The 22,491-nt window shown below is 34.4% G+C and overlaps 1 protein-coding gene across 4 annotated transcripts in view; it reads left to right on the top strand.

The window, feature by feature from the left end:
- The window catches only part of LOC115217294 (mitogen-activated protein kinase kinase kinase kinase 5), a 137,517-nt gene that overhangs the window by 81,915 nt on the left and 33,111 nt on the right, over positions 1-22,491 (top strand). The window contains exons 14-15 of one of the 4 annotated variants that reach the window (XM_029786937.2): positions 3,050-3,088; positions 7,765-7,818. The exons of 1 other annotated variant lie outside the window; for it this stretch is intronic. In XM_029786937.2, the coding sequence (XP_029642797.1) occupies positions 3,050-3,088; positions 7,765-7,818 (93 nt within the window). The remainder of the gene's footprint in view (positions 1-3,049; positions 3,089-7,764; positions 7,819-22,491) is intronic. 2 more of the 4 variants (XM_029786939.2, XM_029786938.2) reach the window with 2 other exon arrangements.

Genomic DNA, 22,491 nt, shown 5'->3' on the forward strand with positions numbered 1-22,491 from the left:
TTTGTTAAGTCAGTACCATTTGTCTGGTAATGCTCCTTGACATTTTGACAAAATAATTAAAAGTATCTCAGATGGTGAAAAAAATTTTTATCATATAGGAAAACAATAAATTACTTCTTAGACATGTTACAGATTCAGTTTAGCTTATGAACAGCTTTTCATGAAATTTTCACATTTGCTGACATGTTAGCCTAATAGATAGCTATGTGTATGTGTTGATGTCAGAGAGTAGCTGTAATCTTTCAATTAGCCAAATGCCTAACACAAACTTGATTTTCAATTAAGCCAATTCATCTCATCTTTAGCTAATTACTGCTCCTAGTCGATAACTGAACATAGGGATTTCTTTACTAGACTGACTTGCACTAGGTATAAGCCAATCCTTTTTATTTAGTTAATTTTGTTTACATTTTAGTCTGAGAACGTAAGTAGGTATCCATAACCTTTGCAGGCTTTCCCATGCTAATGAGGTTGATGTAGTTGATTTCCAGCTTGAATTTCTGCAGATTGATATCTATAGGGAAAACATGAGAAAACATGTTAGAGCTTCGAAGGATTGCAGTCCTGAGGTAGAAGGATTGAGAAAGTGTTCTATCCAGAATTTTGGAGGTGAGACACAGTAAGCATGATGAAAGTACACAGCTTGCTCATTCAGAATGGGATAAACTGCTTGAGTAATGATAGCTGAGACAGATACACTATGTGGATATGTTAGTGAGTAAAGGTTTACTCATAATTTGTATGGTCTTATATTTTTGATGTGGTCCACCACATTTGGCAGCTGCTCCCCCCAGCTATGTGTGTAGTGCTCAAGTGTGGGGCACACAGGTACATTGTTATAGGGCCAGCAGTTAGAGTGAAGTGATTTCTGGCCATTATGAGCTGTCGGGAATCTCATCAATTAGCTTTGGTAGTTCCTCAGTTTCATATTTGTGTGCCTTTGCCAATGATATTAAAAGGGCTTGGAAGTTTTCAAAATTTATCCTTAATAGGTTAATGGCCAGAAAAACCTAGCTTATGTTGAACTACAACCTTAAATAACCTTAAATTTTCACATTGGTCTTGTACTCATCACTTGGATTATTTTGACTCCTTATGAGAAACCTGGTATGCATGTGCCATCAAGACATAAATGTCTCTAAAGTGAAAAGATCTTCTTTGAGCTGGTACTTGTCTTAGTTTAGTGACATTGAACAAATGGGCTAAATCTTTCCTGAGATAAAATGCTTGTGTATTTGAGGAGCAAGAGATAATCTGGTTTTAAATCTTAGCAATGCCTACACTACCCAATAATACAAACATACTACAAGTTTCAGTGTGGAATCTCTTGATTTATAGTCCTCTTATTATCCACTCTACCACCGAGTAATCTTAATACACCAACATAAATGGTTTTGATACAATATTGAGATATAAGTAGCTTTCATCTAGTGTACTGCATGAGACTGAACTAAGAGTGTTCTGAGACATTTTTAGCAGCAGCAGATAATTTAGACTGGTCTGAAGTTAGAACTAGTTCAGTGCTTCATTAAAACTCGTGATAAACTGTCAGTGATCACATAAATTATGTAATATACCTGTTGACATTTGCACAAGTTGTAGAAACAAGTAAATTCTCTCTCTCTCCTTACTTTGGTAGAAACTATTTATAAGCTAGCAGGTTAAATTCTTTTTAATTATTTTGTACAAAGTAAAAAGAGAGTGGTTATAACCTTTGCAAGCTTTTTCAGACTGGTGATTCTGATGCAATTTGTTGGTGACTATAGTTTGTTGAAGGTCACAGTGTATAATAATGCTTTATATTATATATATATATATACACACACACACACAATTGGGCTATAATTACAGAGTGCACCATACAGCATATAAATAAAAAAGATTTACTATATCTGTATATTTTTAAACTTGACCAACAAAGTAAGCAAGGTTTTAAATAAATATTCAAAGCATAAAATAACTTTTCAGCTAAAAGCACCACTGTCAAAGAGAACACTCAAGTCAAGATCATCAATTATTATTTGTAACTGTAATAGTAGTAGTGTATTTTACTTTAAGTTTACTTATATCAAAGCTTTCAAATCTAAATCCTTAACTAAAGAATGTCTGGTCATAGACATTTCTGTTCTAAACAAGCATTGATTTCTGGTTTTGTGAGTAGTTTCCAGTCAGATATTTAGAGCAACTGAAAATTGATATGGTGATACTTTGAATGTTAATATTGTTACAGTTTTTGTTAAAATGGTAAACAGGCAGAATTATGAACATCCCAGAGAAAATGCTCAGCGGCATTTCTTCTGGTTCTTCATGTTCTGAATTCAAATACTGCTGAGGTTGACGTTGCCTTTCATTATTTTTGGGGTCTATAAAATAAGTACCAGTTCGGCACTGGGGTCAACATAATCAACTTATCTCTCTTCTCAAAATTCTGGCCTTGAGCCAAGAATTAGAAAGAACTATTGCTGTTGTTGCTATTATTATTATTATTTTAATTATTATTGAGGCAGTGAGCTGACAGAATTGTTAGCATGCGGGGCAAAATGCTTAGCGGTATTTCACCTGTCTTCACGTTCTGAGTTCAAATGTCGCCAGGGTCGACTTTGCCTTTCATCCTTTCGGGGTTGATAAATTAAGTACCAGTGAAATTCTGGGGTCGATGTAATTGACTAGTCCCCTCCCCCCAAACTTCAGGCCTTGTGCTTATAATAGAAAGGATTATTAGTATTCTGCAATTAGTTCTGAGTTTTAATATTAAATGTCTTGTGGAAGAGTTTGTAAAAGAAGTTCACAGTAGTCTTTGCTAGTATTTAAACTGAGAATGGTGAATAAAGAAAAGTTGTTAAAATATATAGAAAGTTTTTTTTTTTTGTATGGCTGTATTTTGAACAATAATAAAAGAGTGGGTTGTTATCATTTTTATGTGGAAATAGTAAATCTTTTCGAAAGCTGTTCCATGTTATTGTCACTATTTCTGCGATGGCAGTTTTGTTCTCAGTAACTAGCCTGCCTTATATTGCCAATAACTAGTCTACCTTATGTTCTCTCCTAGGACATTACTAGAGTCTGTAAACGAGGAACTGATGCACAGGTAGGACTGGAAGATTTATATTTTTCATTCAAACAATAATTCTTCAAGCTTTTATATAAAGAACATTGTCTTTCATATCTTTTTTCTTCAAGTTTTATTTTTTAGTTCTTGTCTGTTACCAAACAAACTTTTTTTAAAAATTTTCTGTCCTAATTGATTAGTGTTTTCTTTATATTTCTAGTTTTATTTTTTTTTTAAAGATATCTTAATTATTTATTCATATCTTCCATTAAAAAAACAAACAAAAGAAAATATTTCTACTTTTTGGATTTAATCAATAATTTTTAAACTTGTAAAAAATTGGGAAAACTCCTCAAATGTATTATTATTAAGATATTTAGTGTTAATATTATCTACAAAAAATTTGATTCAAAACTTTCAACTATTTTTATAAAATATATTCTATATTTTTTATTTTTGGAATATTGCATCTCAAACACCAACATTCCTTAAACTTAAAATTATAGAACTTTTACCTTTAAAATAGTTCTTGGAATAAAATAGTTCTCTATATCGTGCTATCTAAGCATATTTGACCATTTCATTAAAATAACTGGTCTTTTAAAGTCATGAATATTAAAATATTTTCCTGATAATAAGACACTAAATAACAGTATCGTTCCAGATCTTTATGATTTGATGCTGTATTTAGGCTTTCCTGATATCTTTACTTTAGTCAGCATTATTTTATCATCAACAAATTAATACTTGTAGATAACGTTTTTAAAAAAAAGGCCATTTGAAAACATTTTATGACCAAATACTTACATTCAAATATCTTCAAGTGAAGGACAAACTTGAAGCTTTCAGAAGAAAGTGCAGAGATAAAATTTGTTGACAATTCTGAATACTTTTTAAAAGTAAATCTATATAAGATAGGGCTAACAATGTATTTGCCAAACAGTCTACTCTAGATGCTATCAGTAGCCTAGATGTAAAAAAAGGGAGAGGAATTGCTCCTGCTGTTTAGGTAATTTGGTCATTTCAGTTATTTACAGTTGTAACTTATTTTTATCTAGATTCAGTCTAAAGATATAATACCCAATTTAGTATAAAATGGTGGTGGGGTGTAGAATTTATCTGTGTTAGTCAGATTCACTATTTAAATTTTAATGACATATTTTCAAGATTAATTACATATTTTTCTGACAGTAGTTTATCCTTCAACAAAAATGTTTTCATATCAGGTAAGTTTATTGATGGCAAATTGCAGTCCTAGCTGTAGACTTCTTAACGAAATATGTCAAGAATTACTGTATCGCTTCAGATATGGATATTAAGTAATCTCTAACTTTTGTGGAGAAAATGTTTTTATGGTGTAGGTCAATATTTAGTATTTATCTTGACATATATAGACCTACATAGGGGTATATATATATATATATATATATATATATATATATATATTATTCTAGTACCCTTTTTGGTTGCCTGTTTTAGGCAACAGATGACATCAAATTATTTGAAGAAGCTGCTGAGCTCTCATCCAAAATGATAATGTCCATCGACACTTAATAACTGTCTTAAAATCTGTCTTCTTTGGTTGTGGTGTTTATTTTTTACTCTAGCACTTTATCTTCTCATCCTCTGAAACTGCAATTAAGATATCAGTGAAGTCTTTTGCTATCATTATGCTAATAATTAAAAAGAGTAATGCTAAAACAATTCTATAATTTTTCTGTCTTGAATGATGGGAACGATTTAAACATCACAGCCTTTTTAAAAAATACCTTCTATTAACCACTTTATATCATTATTATACTATGAATCTATTACTTCTTACATCTCTACTATTTTAAAAATATTTTCCAAATAAATATATACATTAGTTCTTTCAACCTCTTCATGATGCATCATGGCCCTCATCAAGTTCTTGTATAACATTTCAGTTTTCCAAGACAGCTCTTTCGAAAGTTCTGTTGTTCTCCCTATATTTCTAACTATTGACTAAAGCAAAAATTATGTCTCCTTTCTATTTGAACTCCTCTTTTTCTCCTGTAGTTTAGACTAAAATAACCATTATCCAATAATACTTACTAGTTTCACTGAGGTATTTATTAGAATCACTGGATGTTTGTTGTCTTTGCTGGTCTGTTAGTCTTATTAACAATCTGACGTTAGTTTACTGACTTCAGTTTACCAACTTGTATGATGATAAACTGACAGTACCCGTATATACATACCATGACTTTACCCTGGTGGCTCATTGAAAGGAGTATCCAGCCATGTGACAGCCAAAAGTACATGAGTTTTTTTAGCCATGTTGGGGGAATTTGCAAATTTTACTAAATTAGTAAAATGTAGTTAATAAAGTTTTTGAATTTGGTTTGCAAGATTCTTGATATGAATTCATGCATTGAAACAAATCTAGTACCAAATTGCTTAATTCTTATGTAAGAATCTTGGACATATTCTATTTTCTAGCATTGTTGTTTGTGTTCATTATTGCATTAATATGCAATAAGGTTGCATGTCTAAACTCTACCGCACACCTCTGACTTCCAAGACACAACCATGACACTCAAATATCTATTTCCCCATCAATATTATTAGGACTACTTTGCTCATTTCTTCTAGTCTCCAGGGAAAGAAATATATTTTAAAGGAAGATAGATTTCATCAAAATTTTCAATCAATCCGCTAGTTAGTTGTTGCTTTCTGACCCCAAATTGGCTCTCACTGAGTAGACTTGTCATCAAAACCATTCCCGCTGTCACTGTCCCAACCATTTTTTCCTAAGCATACTATACCTCTGGTACACTATCCAGTGCGTCCATCTATGTATTTAAGACATTTGGGTTGAAGGAGATTTTGTTGCTATCTCTAGTAAGTCAAGCTACCAAGTAGAGGTTCCATTTTTGAGTCTACTTTATAGGCCAGTTAGAACAAGATGTAAGATACATTTCTAGACACCTGTTTTATGCATTTGTTTCCTAAATTTCCATGACATTTCTTTCAAACATCTTGTTAAATTTCTAGAGTTTTTCTCCATTCACTTTTTGCCTGTTCCCCTTGTTTTGCTCTCTTATTATCACTCTCTCTCTCTCTCTCTCTCTCTCTCTCTCTCTCTCTCTCCTTTCCCTCTTACAACCTGCCTTCTGAGCTATCTTGTTCTGGTAACATTACTAAATCCCTCACTTAGTTTCAATTTCTCTTCTTTCTTTTTAACTGCTTTATTCCACTCATTCACTCTCTCTCTCTCTCTCTCTCTTTCTCTCATTCTCACTCTCTCTCACTCTCTTTCTCTCTCACTCTCTCTTGCTAGCTGCCTCCTACCCCTCTCTCCTTGCACTGTTTTTTTTTTGTGTGTGTATGCTAGATATCTTGTTCTAGCAATGTTATTCAATCTCTCGCTTACTCAATTTAAATATACATACACACATTTACATTTGTATTAATACGGAAAAAAAATATAAATAAATATGACAATGTACTATAAAAGTAATTATTAATTATTATTGTAATATTTCAATATAAATAAGGAAACTTATTTCATCTTCTCCTCTTCCTCATCCCTATACATATTCAGAAAAAAAATTAAATGGGGAAAAAAGTCAAATTAAATGTATCTTTGACACCCATCTGAGTATCTGTCTCCTCAATATAGTTTTTGTTGAAGTTATTAAATTTTTGAAAAATTTCAATTACAAAGAAGCAAATAATAAATTTGCTTGACTAAAATGAATTTATTGATTTTGGGTTTGTATTATTTCTTTTACTTTCTTTTCTATTTATTTATTGTATGTTTATTTTATTTTATTTTATTTTATTTACTCCTAGTAAGTTTATTGATGTATTTCCAGTGTGATAAACCTTACCAAGAATAGTTATTGAAAAAGCTCAGATGAAATTTGTCATGGAACCAGTTATTTTGTTCCTAATACAATTATTTGAGCAATTATCATTTAAGGGGTTTCATTTAGATAATCAACCTTGTTCTTTCTTGTTTTCTTGTGCTTGCACACATTTGCTGCTATAATTGTAGATACTAAGAAGTAAGATAATTACTAACAGCCTAAATCCTCTTATACCTCCACTTGTTTGTGACTAATCCAAACAAACCATCCTACTGGACTGCTCAGCTGCTTCTTCACCAACCACTAATATAACCTTTAGAATGCATCCTTTCATTTATTTCACAAATGCTTCTGAAATAAACCCTTATTAGATATTTCGAATATAATAGTAAAAGGAGCAATTCTTAAGCATGTTTAAATTAATCACAGTGAGTTTTTCATCATCTGATAACATGAGGCAATAAAATTAAATATTTCTGATACCCAAGGACAAAATTTTAAGTTGGAATTTAAGTGTTGGATATACCCACACATACACATAATGGTTGCAGTCTAATGACTGATGCCTATGAAATAATGAAAGAAAACCATATAAAAAGTCCAAATAGTATTTTCTTTTTTAAAAAATGGGAAGACACTATGTTTATAATATATTATATAAAAATATACAAAGGTGCATTTTCCCCCACACTTCTTTGACATAGTGCTTTGTAAAATTGTCTAAGTAAGCACCCACCTATAATGAATATATTTCTGTAGGATTTGATTTAAGTCTTCTAAGTTTTGAATAATTCAGACTTGTCTTAAAAATGATCTGTGTCTGAATAATTTGAAATTTAGTTACTAGTGACACCTAAAATCTTTCTACTCTTCTTGTAGGGGGCACCGCAGTAGCTTAATAATGACCCAAGAAGATGTACCAATTTCAGAACAGTAAGAATCATTTACTTTTTAAAGGCATTTTTGCATCAACACCTCTATAGAATCCATTTAATGTGTCTACATGATAATCGGCGTTTTCTCAGTTACTCTGAGGTGGTCCCTCCCCCTTTGTTACTTGATGTTGGAAAAGCTATATATACACACACACACACACCTATATATACATGTATATATATATGTGTGTGTGTGTGTGTATATATATAAACTTTCGAAAAGTAATAGAGCAGATATTCTAAGTTCTGATTGATAAATTATCTTTATAAACATCTGTATATCTGCTTTCAGTATTAACTGAATAATTCTTAACTATGGTGGTGTTAAAATACCAAAATTTGGAATTCTTTTTCAAATACTTTTTTTTTTATTACCTTTAACCCCTACCTGTCTACCCAGATTCCAATCAAAAGTATCCTTTATCCAAAACAGTGTGTATTGCATGGCATCAAGGAGTTCTTCAATGCTTCTATAAAAATATTCTTTAACCAACTAGACTATCAATCCTACTCTCTATTTCAGTAATCTCTCTTTGTGATTTGTCTTAATACATAATAACCACCAATGATTCTGCAATATAGCTTCTTTTTGTTTTTCTGTTTCTTGTATTATTTTACATATTCTGGTATTATTACAAATCTGCATTTGTCTCGTTGGCAACTTTCCAGCACTTCTATTGCATTCCTTAATGCTATCATTGCATGTTTTCTTGCTGTGCTATCATAACTGTTGGTTGGTTTAGTTCTTTTGTATTTCCATCTCCTTTTCCATTTTCATCAGACTGCACTACACTTTGCTCTTGCAAGCACTGATCACCATTTAGTCACTTTGATGTTGATTGCTTAGGTAAAGAAAATGTCTTAATTGCTACTCTAAAATTATTTCCTTTTCCTATGGTGCAAAAGATATAAAGTTTATTTCAACAAATGTGTTCATCATAATATATATGCATTAAGTTAACTCTCTTTTTGTATATTTTTGGATTACATAATGAAAATACTTGATAAAATAGCTAAACACGCATTTGGAATAAACCATATGGCATCATCCAAAATTTCTTCTGCCACAAGTGAGATTGACAGATGAGCAAAGGGAACTGATTCTGTGACTACTTTGAGCAGGTTAACTGAAAAATTGATAATAGTCATATTGTCATCATTGCTGGTTGTGTCATGAATCACCAAGAATTGTATACTGATGATTATGGTAAAAGAAAGTTCCTGGAGTTCTCCTGTGCAAATAATGAAACCATTTCCAACAAATCAACCGGCCAACTACTCATCTTCCACACCTGAGTGATTTTGCCTTCAGAAAAAGGAAAAGTGATTGTGTCCATTTCAAATCAGTCCATTTATCCATCCATCCATCTTCTCCGCTCACTATTCTTAGATGAGTCTTGGAATAAGGTCCTCAAGTACCTTCTCCATAGGATCGTATCAGAAGCAGCTTTCATTAGACTTCCCTGCTGGTTTCTTAAGCAAGACCAACTGAGACTATGAATATTGTCCAACTATCTTTTTCTTGGTCTACTCCTAGGTCTCCTGCTGGTTGGCACAGCTTGAAGAATCTGTTTTGTGATTCTTTCCTGTGACATTCTAATCTGTAATACTGTGACCTCTCATTGTGGAAAGGTAGCAGCTTGACCTGGAGATACTCCTTGATCTTCAGGCTATATACACTGTTGAGTAATGTCACTCCAGAGAGAAAATATAGAATTTACATATCTCTCTGTTAAACGAAATTGTTAGTCAGCACTAGATGACATATAACATAGGGTAGAGAAAACAGAGAAGTATAGTTAAGAGTTTGTTTCACATCATCAGGTGTTCAATAGATAATTTTATGTGCGTTTTCCTGAGGCATTTAAGAGAAGCAGTATGAAGGAAGAGGGCCTGAAGCATGAGCAAACAAAACCTAGCTGTTGCATTTTAGCAAAGCAGGAAATGGCTCAACCCCTATTCTTCAGATTTAGGCCCTATTGATTTGTTTGTTCTCAAAGTTGGAATTCAACATTGTTGCTAATTTCGGATAATAAATTAAAGAAAATTCACTCTAAGTTCTATGCATTACTGTTGAAAGTGCATTTAAAACTGGAGGGAGAAAGGTGGGGGGAAGCATTGCTAGTGAGACACCAACAGTTGAGAGAACTATTTTGAAGAATACAAGTCTGATTAAAATTGTAAATGAGCAATAAATTTGTTTTGAAAAAATATGGCTCCTTTCTGGATAGGCCATATATATATATATATATATATAATATATATATATATATATATATATATTTGGGTGCATGAATGTGTATTTATAGATGTGAAGGTACTAGGAATTAGTATTTACACATATTCTCCTCATACTCACACGACAGGCTTCTATACAATTTCCAACGATCAATTCCACTCGAAGCTATTGAAGAAGATTCTTGTCCAAAATACCATACGGTGGGATCAAACCTGAAATGATGTGGTAGTGAGGCGAATTCTTGTAACAATCTGTCATACTTGTGCCTAACCATTTTGACAGGTTATATTCCATTCTATGCAAGGGGTCCCAATTGTAACTTCTGGAAATTTGTTCCATCTGTATTAGCAGAAAGTTCCTATCCAATGTGTGAGAGTCTTGGTATCAAGTATGGAAACAGTTTGTCATAGTACAGCAGAAACATTGAAGTGGCCTCCTAACTCTGAGTTCTATGAGTTTCTTTAGCTTGCGTGCATTTTCTAGAATACAGTTATCGCAGTGACCTCTGTTGTGCAACTGTTACATATGGGATAGATATCTTTTGTTCATACCAACACCCTGTCTGTGGTTATACATAGAATCTCAAGCTGTTTACAATTCCTATGGTGTAATTCAAGATTTGATGGACCTCTTTTTGTTTATCAAACAATTGATTTGATGGCTTAAACATCTTCCTTTTTTGCTCAGACTTTCATTCTAGCAAGTGGTCATTTTACCTGGCTGCTGCAAGATCATTTACATTTGCTAATCATATTCTTTTCTACTAATAGGCGCAGGAGTGGTTGTGTGGTAAGTAGCTTGCTTACCAACCACATGGTTCTGGGTTCAGTCCCTCTGCATGGCACCTTGGGCAAGTGTCTTCTACTATAGCCTCGGGCCGACCAAAGCCTTGTAAGTGGATTTGGTAGACAGAAACTGAATGAAGCCCATCGTATGTATGTATGTGTGTGTATATGTTTGTGTGTCTGTGTTTGTCCCCCCAACATCACTTGACAACTGATGCTGGTGTGTTTACGTCCCCGTAACTTAGCAGTTCGGCAAAAGGGACCGATAGAATAAGTACTAGGCTTACAAAGAACAAGTCCTGGGGTCGATTTGCTTGACTAAAGGCGGTGCTCCAGCACGGCTGCTGTCAAATGACTGAAATAAGTAAAAAAGTACTCTAGACACAACGCCCAAAATTTTAGGGAAGGGAGCCAGTTGATTAGATTGACCCTAGTATGTAATTGGGTACTTAATTTATTGACTCTGAAAGGATGAAAGACAAAGTCAACCGCAGCGGAATTTGAACTCAGAACATAAAAACAGATGAAATACCGCTAAGCATTTCACCCGGTGTGGTAATGTTTCTTATTTCTTTATTGCCCACAAGGGGCTTAGTTGATTAGATCAACCCCAGTGTATAACTGGTACTTAATTTATCGACCCCAAAAGGATGAAAGGCAAAGTCGACCTCAGCGGAATTTGAACTCAGAACGTAAAGACCAGATGAAATACCTCTAAGCATTTCGCCTGGCATGCTAACGTTTCTACTAGCTCACCGCCTAATCATATTGGTGTAGACCAGGCATGCCATACATGTGGCCCACGAGTGGGGTAGCTTGAGTTTTAAAAATGAGGAACCCTAAACATTTTTAATTATAAAAATAAGTTGGGGTTATTGGTGAGCAAGCAAAAGGTTTTAAAAGATTTTTACCTAATGATAAAAAAATTTATATGATGGAAATCTTTGTTGTAAACTTGTGCTTAAAAATATGCAACCCCCATGGTAACATGTATGTGAGCAATGCATCTCACAGAGACTCTGCAGTGCAGTTTGACATATCTGGTGTGGGTAGCATTGAGTCATAACTATAAAAGCATAGTTCATTTCCATATGTTTTGATCGGAATCACATCGTAATGGAAACAGAACAACAACAGCAGGTCAAATACTGACACTTGTAACAATCATACATTAATGGATGACATAATCACAGGGTTGACTTAATTATTGATGGATCTTCTATCAAAAAACTTGGCATGACTTTATCAGAAGTCTGCTATGCCTTTTAGGTGGTCTTATGTAGGAAGCCCTACAGATATTTTTAGCTGATTATTCTATTTGTTGGTGATACAGAGTAATAAATTGTATATGTTGATAGTTTGATGAACTAATTGTGAATTCCTTCTTGTGTAAAAGTATCACACGGTCAGTTTTTCATTTTTATGGAAATTAACTACAAAGCAGGGGTGAAATAGGTATCTTAGAGGATTGGCAAGTTCTTTACATTTCCTTTTGGGTATTTAACAAGAATCTTATCACCACTGTTAGATTTCTGTATATTTAGAGTTTCTCTGTTGTCTTTCTTCAATCTTTTGTTTTAGGGATCTCACTCACATTATATCAAAACTTGCATGATTTTAGTGGTTGCTCATTAATATTTGGTGGTTTTTCTGCTTAGGTCATTGCCTTTGCCTTTTACTATTGACTATGTCTAATGATTTTATATATATGAGTGGCCTATGTTGTAGAGCAAGGAAGAGAACAGTTTTCAATACTGTTGTTAGTTGTTGCGTTTTCTCTCATTCTGTCTTTCAGTTATCTTTTCGCTTGATCTCTGTATGTTTTACCAGCAATTGTGGATGTTCCACTTCACTGAACCTCAACTTTCTGCTCTATCCCCTCACTCCAGATGGGTGTGTACACGTCTCAATACTGAATTTCCTTTTACTTTATCTTTCACTCAGCCCCTACCCTTATTAAAGTGTGCACCCCTCTGTAACTTCCACTTTCCGATCTTGAAGCTGCTCAGATCTTTACTTAACCACTTCTTTCTTTGGTGAGGAAAAATGACAAGAATTACTGCAACATTTTTGGTTAGAAGCTCCACACACATGCACACACATTCAAATATTTTTGTTTCTGGATGTTATACCTGTCCCCTCATCTCAAACAGCGCATCTGTAACCAACCCAAAGACAACAGTATCCACAGCTCACTCACAACTTTAGTTGTACTTCTTCCAATTATACCAGTGACATTGCAGGAAGATTTTTTCCAATATAGTATTAGATGTAGGTGAAACAGGACATCACTTGGTAATGGGGGGGGGCTACTAGAAACATTTCTATAGAGGTTGCCCTACCACATTCCAGGCAAACTTTTGGTACACAACTTCCCTCACTATTTCAGTTCATCTCACCTGTCCATTACCCACCTTTAATCCAGTTTCTGGAACACCATCCCCCCTGCATACATACACTCACACATACATTCCCATCAAGAGATGTTACTGGTCTTCATATCAAACTCCGCCTTTCTATGGACTGAAACAACCTCAATTCTCTTTTTCTTTTTTTTTTTAAATCTTCCACCCTTGCTCTTACTGCCCCTCTTTACACTTCCTACTCCTACCCCTCCTCATTCCCACCTCCCCTCCTTCTACCTCCCATTCTTACTCCTACCTTTTTTCTCTTTTCAGTGTTATGACCAGTGTATTCACACTTATACATACTGACACACCTCTCCACCCCTTATATCTACACACTTTGACCTTTTCTTCCCTTTTTCTTTCTACAACAGTTAATAAATGCCCTACCTTCCCCACACTTGTATTACATTTGAGTATTTTGGGATATTTTATGTTTACATACATGTTTTTATATCCGATATGGTAGGGTCTTATGTATATAATATACTGACTTGAAAATCTTTGATCTCTTGAGATTTATAAAAGCAATGATGAAGCAAAAACTTCCTTTAGAGATGTTTAAAATCTATCAACAATAACCCAGGAATATGACACCTATAAGATCTGTTGAGTAAAAACTTATGGACAATATAGGCAATGTACAGTGGAGTCATCTTGAAAATCAACTGGTGAAAAACATCATATATATATATAGAGAGAGAGGGGGGTCAGGAGACAGAGGGAGGGAGAGAATGTACTGATGCTGATTATGAATGTCAGTAACATGGTTGCGGAGGGAATATCTTAGTGTAGCATAATGCACGCCAAATACAAATATGGTAGGGTCTCACATGGAATATATTTATTCGAAAAAATTTAATCAAATAAGATTATAAAAGGAATTATAAGACAAAATTTGGCTTTCTCCTTCCCTCATATTGTCCACCCCGCAAACATCTGTATCTACTTCTGTTTAACTTGTCACTATCACATTTCAATTTCTCTCCCCTGCTCACTGACCTACTATCAATAACTGTTTAAATAATATTTTCAGTCCTAATGCCAACATTGTAAAGCACCTCTCTCTCTATCTCAATCCTGAAGCATTAATATTCTCCTACAACTGCATAACAAACTTATCCAAATTTACAACTTCCCAATATGTGTGAGTAGACAGACAGACAGAGATATACATGTGTGTGTAGATGGACACACACCATCATCATCATCACTATTATTAAAATTTACTTTTCCATGCTTGCGTGGGTCAGATGAAACTTTGTCCAATCATGTTTTCTATGGCCACATGCCCTTTCTTGTCACCAACCCTCACCTGTTTCCAACCAAGGTAATATTTACTCATTGCTAGACATGCATGTACAAAATATTGGAAATAGATGACACTGCTTGCGTGTTGGTGATGTTTGTTTACAATCATCACATGTTATCAAAACAAGGGTTCAAACAATATATATACATACACACATCATAGGCTTTCAGTTTCTGTATACTAAATCCACTCACAAGGATTTGGTCAGACCACAGCTACAATAGAAGGCAGTTGCCATGCAGTGGGACCATATCCAAGAATATATGGTTTCTCCTGAAGATAGCAATGACATGAAACTTGAGTGGCAAAGCAAACTCTCAGCTTCAGTTTCAATAAAACAATAAACCCCCTTCTATCTTTCTCTCTCTCTGTCTCTCCCCCTCTCTCACATATATGCACACATTGCACTGATCCTCAGGACAGAACTGTTAGCACTCATATCTTTTCTTTTATATCTGCCAGTATAGGTTTGTTCTTTTGTTTATGTATCTTCGTTCTGTTGGTTGGACTTAAGTGTTTTTCCTAGATTTATCTTGGAACATTCATTGGTTGGTTTATAATTTGTGTTTGCATTTTCTTTAATTTTTGCTTTTGACATTTTTGTTCAGTTTTCACCATTCTGTTGGTTACTTATATGTTTGCTTGTTTTTTATGCTTTTGTTGTCTATATTTTTATATACTTGACAGGCAAAAACTTTTGTGTCTTTTGGGGAAATTTTTTTTTTCAATCATTACGCATATTAAATTGGTAATTCATACAGAAAATTAGGTGTGTCTTTTGAGGTGTTTGCCATGCTATTGATTACTTTTACATTTTTGTTGATTCTTTAAATTTTATTTTGCATAAACATATTTGTAAGAGATGCCTCATATTTTTGTTTTGTTTTCTTTTTTTTTCTTAATTTTTAAAACAACTAAATTGTGTAAACAGTTTCATATGTTATTTTGTGAATTTTTTTTTCTTTTCATGTAATTGGTCACAGTTAATATTGTCATTATGCAGAAATGCTTATTGTTATGTTTATTCAAACACTTTGTTTTGTTTTTTTTTGTTTTATATGGTTGTGTGTTTGTGTAGTAATTTTTTGTAACTGTATGTAGCCCGATTCCTGTAAGTGTTTCTACATACATGCACATTTGTTGTTTTGAGAGTGTGGAGGATCTGTATTGTTTCTTCTATTCTGTTAGTATTGAGACCTCTATGTTAATAACTCTGATTATAGTTTGAACCAGTGGCTGCAGCATGGCGTAATTTCATTTTTCCTATCAGCTAGTGTATGCTTTGTGTGTGTATATTGTATTTTTCTGTGATGTACTGGAGGGATGTCTCTTAACCATTTGTATTAAACTGCTTAGTCTATTATTTCCTATTTTATGTTTGTGTTCATGTTATTTTCCCTTTAATTCCAGATGTGTTTAGACAAGGACATTGCATTTCTTTGGAATGTGTTCAAGTGTTGTGTGTATCTAGCTGGTTGCACTGATATAATTTCACCATTATTGTTGTCCTACTACTACTGTTGCTTTGTGAACTACATTTTTCAAGATAGTTTCTAGTTGATGAGCTTGGCCTTTGTCTGCTACACTTGCATGTGCTTTGTGCTATATGTTGTGTGTTTCTCAATATGTTATTTAGCATATATGACATGTCTTCAATTTTTTTTGCGCAATTATAGCTAACTTTTCAATTGAATAGCATGTAGTAATTATGTCCAGCTGAAAGTGTTCGATGATTAGTGATAGAAAGGTTCTTGCCACAATTGTCACATCATTTAGGCTAAAGGGTGGGTTGAATCAGATAATTTCACATTTCTAAATTTTTTTTTAATGCTGTTTATTTGCATAGCACTGGGTGTGTGTGTATGTGTGTGTGTGTATATATGTATATACTTTGAACCAGTTTAACTTTTTAAACTTTATTATAAAACGGTGCAGCTTTGTCAGATATGTTAATATATCGTAGACCTCTGGCTTATACTGTTGGATGAGTTTTTATTGATTGATGGCTGGAATGTTTGTGTATATATAAAGACACATGATTTGGTTTTGTGTAAGGGTCGTATTTTCCCATAGTTAAGTTTAATGCCATCTCTAGGTACTTTAATATGGTTAGGTTTATGTGTATTATTTGAGATGGAACTTTTTTGACAACATGATTTTTTTTTCTCCTCAGTTGGCTTGTGTATGCACACAAGTATCCATAGCAACTGTATACTAGAATCAAGTCATCCCCACCCATGTTGCTCACTAACAGCAACAACCCCCAACATGTCTTTGGTACACTGGTGCTGCCCCCTCTCCCAACAACAATATCCTAAGTACAGTAGTTTAGAAGTTTGAAATCAGGGGAAGCTAGGAGGTCACATGATGTTGGGATTCACATAATCATATATTTTAATATGTATACACACATAATGTATATATTCCTAGAATTATGTAAATAGAACGTACCCTGATAAATTTAAACAAATATAAATACATTTTCATATTCCTCTGTGGACAAAATAAACTTAAGATTGTTCTGATTTTAAAAAAATTTTCTTTGGGAATTTACAAGGGAGCAAAATACCTACATTTTCTGTCCACAGAGAGACTCATTGCTTATCACTATTTCTATTAAACACTAAACAAAGCCAGTCTAATTTGCATACCTTTGCATTCACTAATGACATAGTTAATTAATTAATTAATTTTATTGGCAACGTGGCATATGAAATATTTTGATTGTAGGTATAATTACAATTATTAAATTATGAATGCCACTCAGAAATATAAACATCACTCACAAGGCTTTGGTCAGCCCGAGGTTATAGTAGAAGACACTTGCCCAAGGCGCCATGCGATGGAATTGAACCTTGTGGTTGGGAAGCAAACTCCTTTATCATCATCATCGTCGTTTAATATCCGCTTTTAATGTGCTTTTAACATTCGACTGGCACGAGTGCCAATCAGGCAGTACTGTCATTGGCCACATCAGCAATTTTGATTTAATTTCACTTGCCTCAATAGGTCTTCACAAGCAAAGTTTATTGTCCAATAAATGAGGGGTGCTCATAAGTGGGCTGTAGAAGAGGCAGACCTAAGGAGACATGGGACAAGGTGGTGAAGTATGATTTTCAGGTGTTGTGCCTTACAGGAGCGATAACAAGTGACCAAGACCTCTGGCGATTTGCTGTCTTTGAGAAAACATGTCAAGCTAAGTAAAATTATAGTCATGGCCAGTGCTAGTGTCACGCAAAAATTGCCCAGAACATTCAGGAGTGGTTGGCTTTAGGATTGGCATCCAGCCATTGAAACCAAGCCAAAACAAACTGGAGTCCAATTCAGTTCTCCAGCCTACCAACTCAAGTCAGATCATCTTACCCATGCTGGCACAGAAAACAGATGCTGAATGATGATGGGTATATACAACCCGGATATATATGGGTTGTATTCTTTGTTAACCTTGCTGTGATTCCATTGCATCTTTTGTGTGTCCATAGTGTACTGGCTACACCATATAAGATTTCTACCTACACATTGATAAAGGCCATTTTCCTGATAAGAGTAGCATCCTATCTGTTCTCTTGCTTACTAAAACTTCGGTCATTGCTAAATTAATTTTAAGAGTTTCCTCCAGATTGACAAATGCAAAGTTCAATAGTTTATTTTTGATTAAATACTTCTTCAGTTCTCTTACTAGAAAAAAAGCATCAGTAGTGCTTCCCCATGACACAAAACCAAACTGCATTTCATTGATGTTAATTCTGTTCCTAATTACTTGAGCTATAACTATTTCTGTAATTTTCATGACATGATTCAACTATTTGATAGTTCTATAATTACTTCTCTCTAAGGCATCTCTTTAGAAGGACAAATATATTTTCACATTAACAGAACTTCCATAATTCAATATCCCGCATTGCTTGCCTGTTCATTTTGACACCTTGCATTGATTCTAGAAAGGGAGACTTTGAGAGCATTTGTCAGTAGCCCAGTTCCTATCTATTAAAAGCGAAAAAAAAAGAAGTAATAATAAACCTCAAGCCCTACTTACATCAAGAAAACACCTCACTCTCTAAACATGAGTGGCACTTAGCAAAATCCCTTGCAGTCACTCCAAGTATGTGCCTTACTTTCACTGAAGATCTATCCTGATAAAAGCACATCCTTAGCATAAGTAGGACCATATCCTAAAGAGTCACCCTTCTCTTTAGGACACCCACCTCCATTGCTAATTAGGTCCCTTCTTGACAACTATTTCTGGAGAGTTCACTAAGTATTTGAAAGAATTTGTTTTGCATGTGCTCATACTACTTACTGCTTCTGTGAATCTGCCACATACCAAGTCTACCTTTTCCATTGGCCTACCTATGGTCCTGCTGTACATATTTTGCATTAGGTTCACTTTATGGCATTTGTACTTACTACTTTCCTGTCTTTTGAGCATGACCATTTCTGTGATTCTAACATGGTCCTGTTTCCCCCGCTCTTATTTATTAATGTACTAACTACTTACTAAATCTAACATAGCCCTCTCTCTCTCTGTCTCTGTCTCTCTCTCTCTCTCTCTCTCTCTAAATCAATCTTAAAGCATTAATATTCTCTCTTTCTCTCTCAATTCTAAATTTTGCTTCCATATTTTGAATTTCTAAGTCTCTGTTACAGATTTAAATATAAGATCTCTGTCATCAACATACAGGAGTTCCTATGAGTTGTCAGTCTTAAATCCTTCTGATATAACTTGTAGAATTACTATAAATAGCCAGAAGGTAAAAACTGATCCTTTTGAACACCAACTTGTATGCTTACCTTGCAGACTACACTTCTGTCCATGGCTTGCATGACCCTAGTTTCTTTAACAATCACCAGATTACAGATTGTGGAATCCTGTCAAAAGTCTTCTCCAAGTCAATAAATGCCATATTCTTTGCAAGGTACTTTTCCTGCAGTTGTAGTAAGGGCATCAATAATGCAACTTCCTGGTATAAAACCAACCTGCATCTTATCATGAAGCATATATCAACCTTCACAACCCGAGAGGAGATGCTGCAAAGGTCATGGCTGTTCTTTAATAAAATACTTGAGTGCAGATGGGTTTGTTGTGATGTGAGAAGAGGATTCTGAGGTATCGAGATTGAGACTTTTTAGTCTCAGGGAAAGAAAACATCATCATCATTTAACATCCGTTTTCCATGCTGGCCTGGATTGGACTGTTTGACAGGAGTTGGCAAACCAGAGAGCTGCACCAGGCTCCATTTGTCTGTTTTAGCATGGTTTTTATGGCAGGATGCCCTTCCTAATTCCATCCACTTTACATAATGTACTGGGTGCTTTTTACTTGGCATTAGCACCAGAGCTTTATACATGACACCAGCACAGGTGCTTTATACATGGCACGAGCACAAGTGCTTCTTACATAGCACCAACGGGGGAGGTTTGTATGTGGCACCAGGGAAAGAAAAATTTTTTAAAATATGAAATTAACAGTTGTATGCAAATTATTCATGCCATACTTAATTTGAAGGTGAAAATGTTAACAAAACCTATATGAAAATTAGCTTAGTACTACTTTGGTTTACAGTTTAGAAATACAAAACATCTTAATACTTTGTATTGTACAAAAGTATTAAGTAAACAGCTAACAGTTTCTAGAGTCAGAATCTAATTTATGCAGGATAAATAAAGAAGAAAAGAAAAAAGTTAGTTGCATGGATTGTCTTAATGTTTTAATGTGAAAATAGAAACTTTACAAGAAATGTAGATGGCCATTGATCTGTGGGATTAGTTGGAAATTTGTCATTAGTGACCATGGAACATATATTGACTCAGTAATATCTAGAAATTAGCAAACTGTAAAACCCTGTTATTTGGATGTTTTTTCTTGAGCTCTAAGACTCATAAGGCTGGTGACTTGATTTCTGTGGTGTATATAAGTGACTGGAATCACAACATCCCCCTGGACAGGACACTGGTCCCTTGCAGGATTCAAGGCCAGCAATTCTGACAGGAGGGGACAAGTTGATTATATCAATCCCAGAACATAACTGGTACTTTATTTTATTAACCCCAGAAAGATGAAAGGCAAAGTTGACCTTGGCAGCATTTGAACTCAGAATGTAAAGAGCTGGAAGAAATGCATTAAACATGTCCAACATGCTAACAACTCTGCCAGTTCGCTACCTCATTGTTATTCCAAGAGAAAACAATTATTAAATGAAAGTTTTTTGTTTGTTTTTTAAGCTAGTGTAGGTTATAAATTTCTTAAAGTTTTCGAATGTTCAATTGAATATTCAACCCATTAACATTTAAACAGGCTAGATCCAATTCTCTCACACCTACGCAGGAGTGGCTGTGTGGTAAGTAGCTTGTTTACCAACCACATGGTTCCGGGTTCAGTCCCACTGCGTGGCACCTTGGGCAAGTGTCTTCTGCTATAGCCTCGGGCCGACCAAAGCCTTGTGAGTGGATTTGGTAGACGGAAACTGAAAGAAGCCCGTCGTATATATGTATGTGTATATATATATATATATGCGTGCGTGTGTTTGTGTGTCTGTGTTTGTCCCCTTAGCATTGCGTGACAACCGATGCTAGTGTGTTTATGTCCCCGTTACTTAGCAGTTCGGCAAAAGAGACCGATAGAATAAGTACTGGGCTTACAAAAGAATAAGTCCCGGGGTCGAGTTGCTCGATTAAAGGCGGTGCTCTAGCATGGCCGCAGTCAAATGACTGAAACAAGTAAAAGAGTAAAAGAGTACCCTACACTGTTATTATAAAAATAGACAATCACATCATCAAAATCTTGAATCATTGTGTTGTGGGAGAATCCTGAACACCCCAACATGACTGAAGGTGACTGATTACAATAAATAAGAGCCGAGTGAACTGTCAAAGGGAGAGTTGACTTTTATTGTTGACCATATTGGTTTACTGTGTTCGTTTGAAGTGTGTTGGTTTAACAGTCAGCAGTTGAACAGTGAATACTGAGCATCATGCCTATGTTTGAGTAGTACAGAGTGCATTCTGTGTTAATATATATTTTTACAATAGATTTTTTAGATAACCACCACCAACTATTTATTTATGCACTGTCATTTTACACCAGATGTGTATATCCACGTCATAACACATTGAAATAATGCAGGATTAATTCAAAGCAATGTGAATAAATAAGCATTCCATTTGACAGTTATCGGAATGCAGTAGGGTTAAAATATTTAACATATTTCCTACCTACAGGTTATATAGTATTTGCCTTCAAATGTGCCAGATATTCTATTTTCTGAAACTGGTTTTAGCTTATGGTCTTCAGCTTTATAACTGTGAGACTTATGTTTCATTAGATCCTGATATATGTGTATAAGTCGTATTTTTGTGGGGGCGGGGATTGTCTTTTTCAATCAGCAAAATTTTCTGTCAACTGGTATTTTAACGAAGTATATCTATTAATTTCCTGCTTATGTCAGCCTGACAATATTTTCTTTCCAGTTGTTTTCAATTGTTAGCACTTTATTTCTTCAATCTAAATTCAGTATAATAATGTTGGGTATAAAAACCATTTCAATATTTAAAGGAATTTATTTACGATTATTTCACTGAATGAAATTAAAAAGCATTTTGTCGATACAATGAAATTTGACTAGAATTAAACAAGTATATGAAAATCGAAAAGAAAAAAACTTTGAAAGTGTCTTCATTCCTTTCAGTACATTTATAAATGATCTTATACATGTGATATTATCTTGATATCAAATAGCACATTTATAAATGAGGCATGACTGTGTAGTTAAGAAGTTCACTTCTCAGTCAAGTGGTTTCAATTTCTGCTCCACTACACAACACCTTGAGCAAATATCTTCTGTTTTAACCCTAGGCCAACCACAGCCTTGTGAATGGGTTTGGGAGACTGAAACTAAAAGATGCCTGGTGCATGCATATGTGTATATGTATG

Source organism: Octopus sinensis, linkage group LG11 (genome assembly GCF_006345805.1).
Source record: "Octopus sinensis linkage group LG11, ASM634580v1, whole genome shotgun sequence".
Classification (NCBI taxonomy): domain Eukaryota; kingdom Metazoa; phylum Mollusca; class Cephalopoda; order Octopoda; family Octopodidae; genus Octopus; species Octopus sinensis.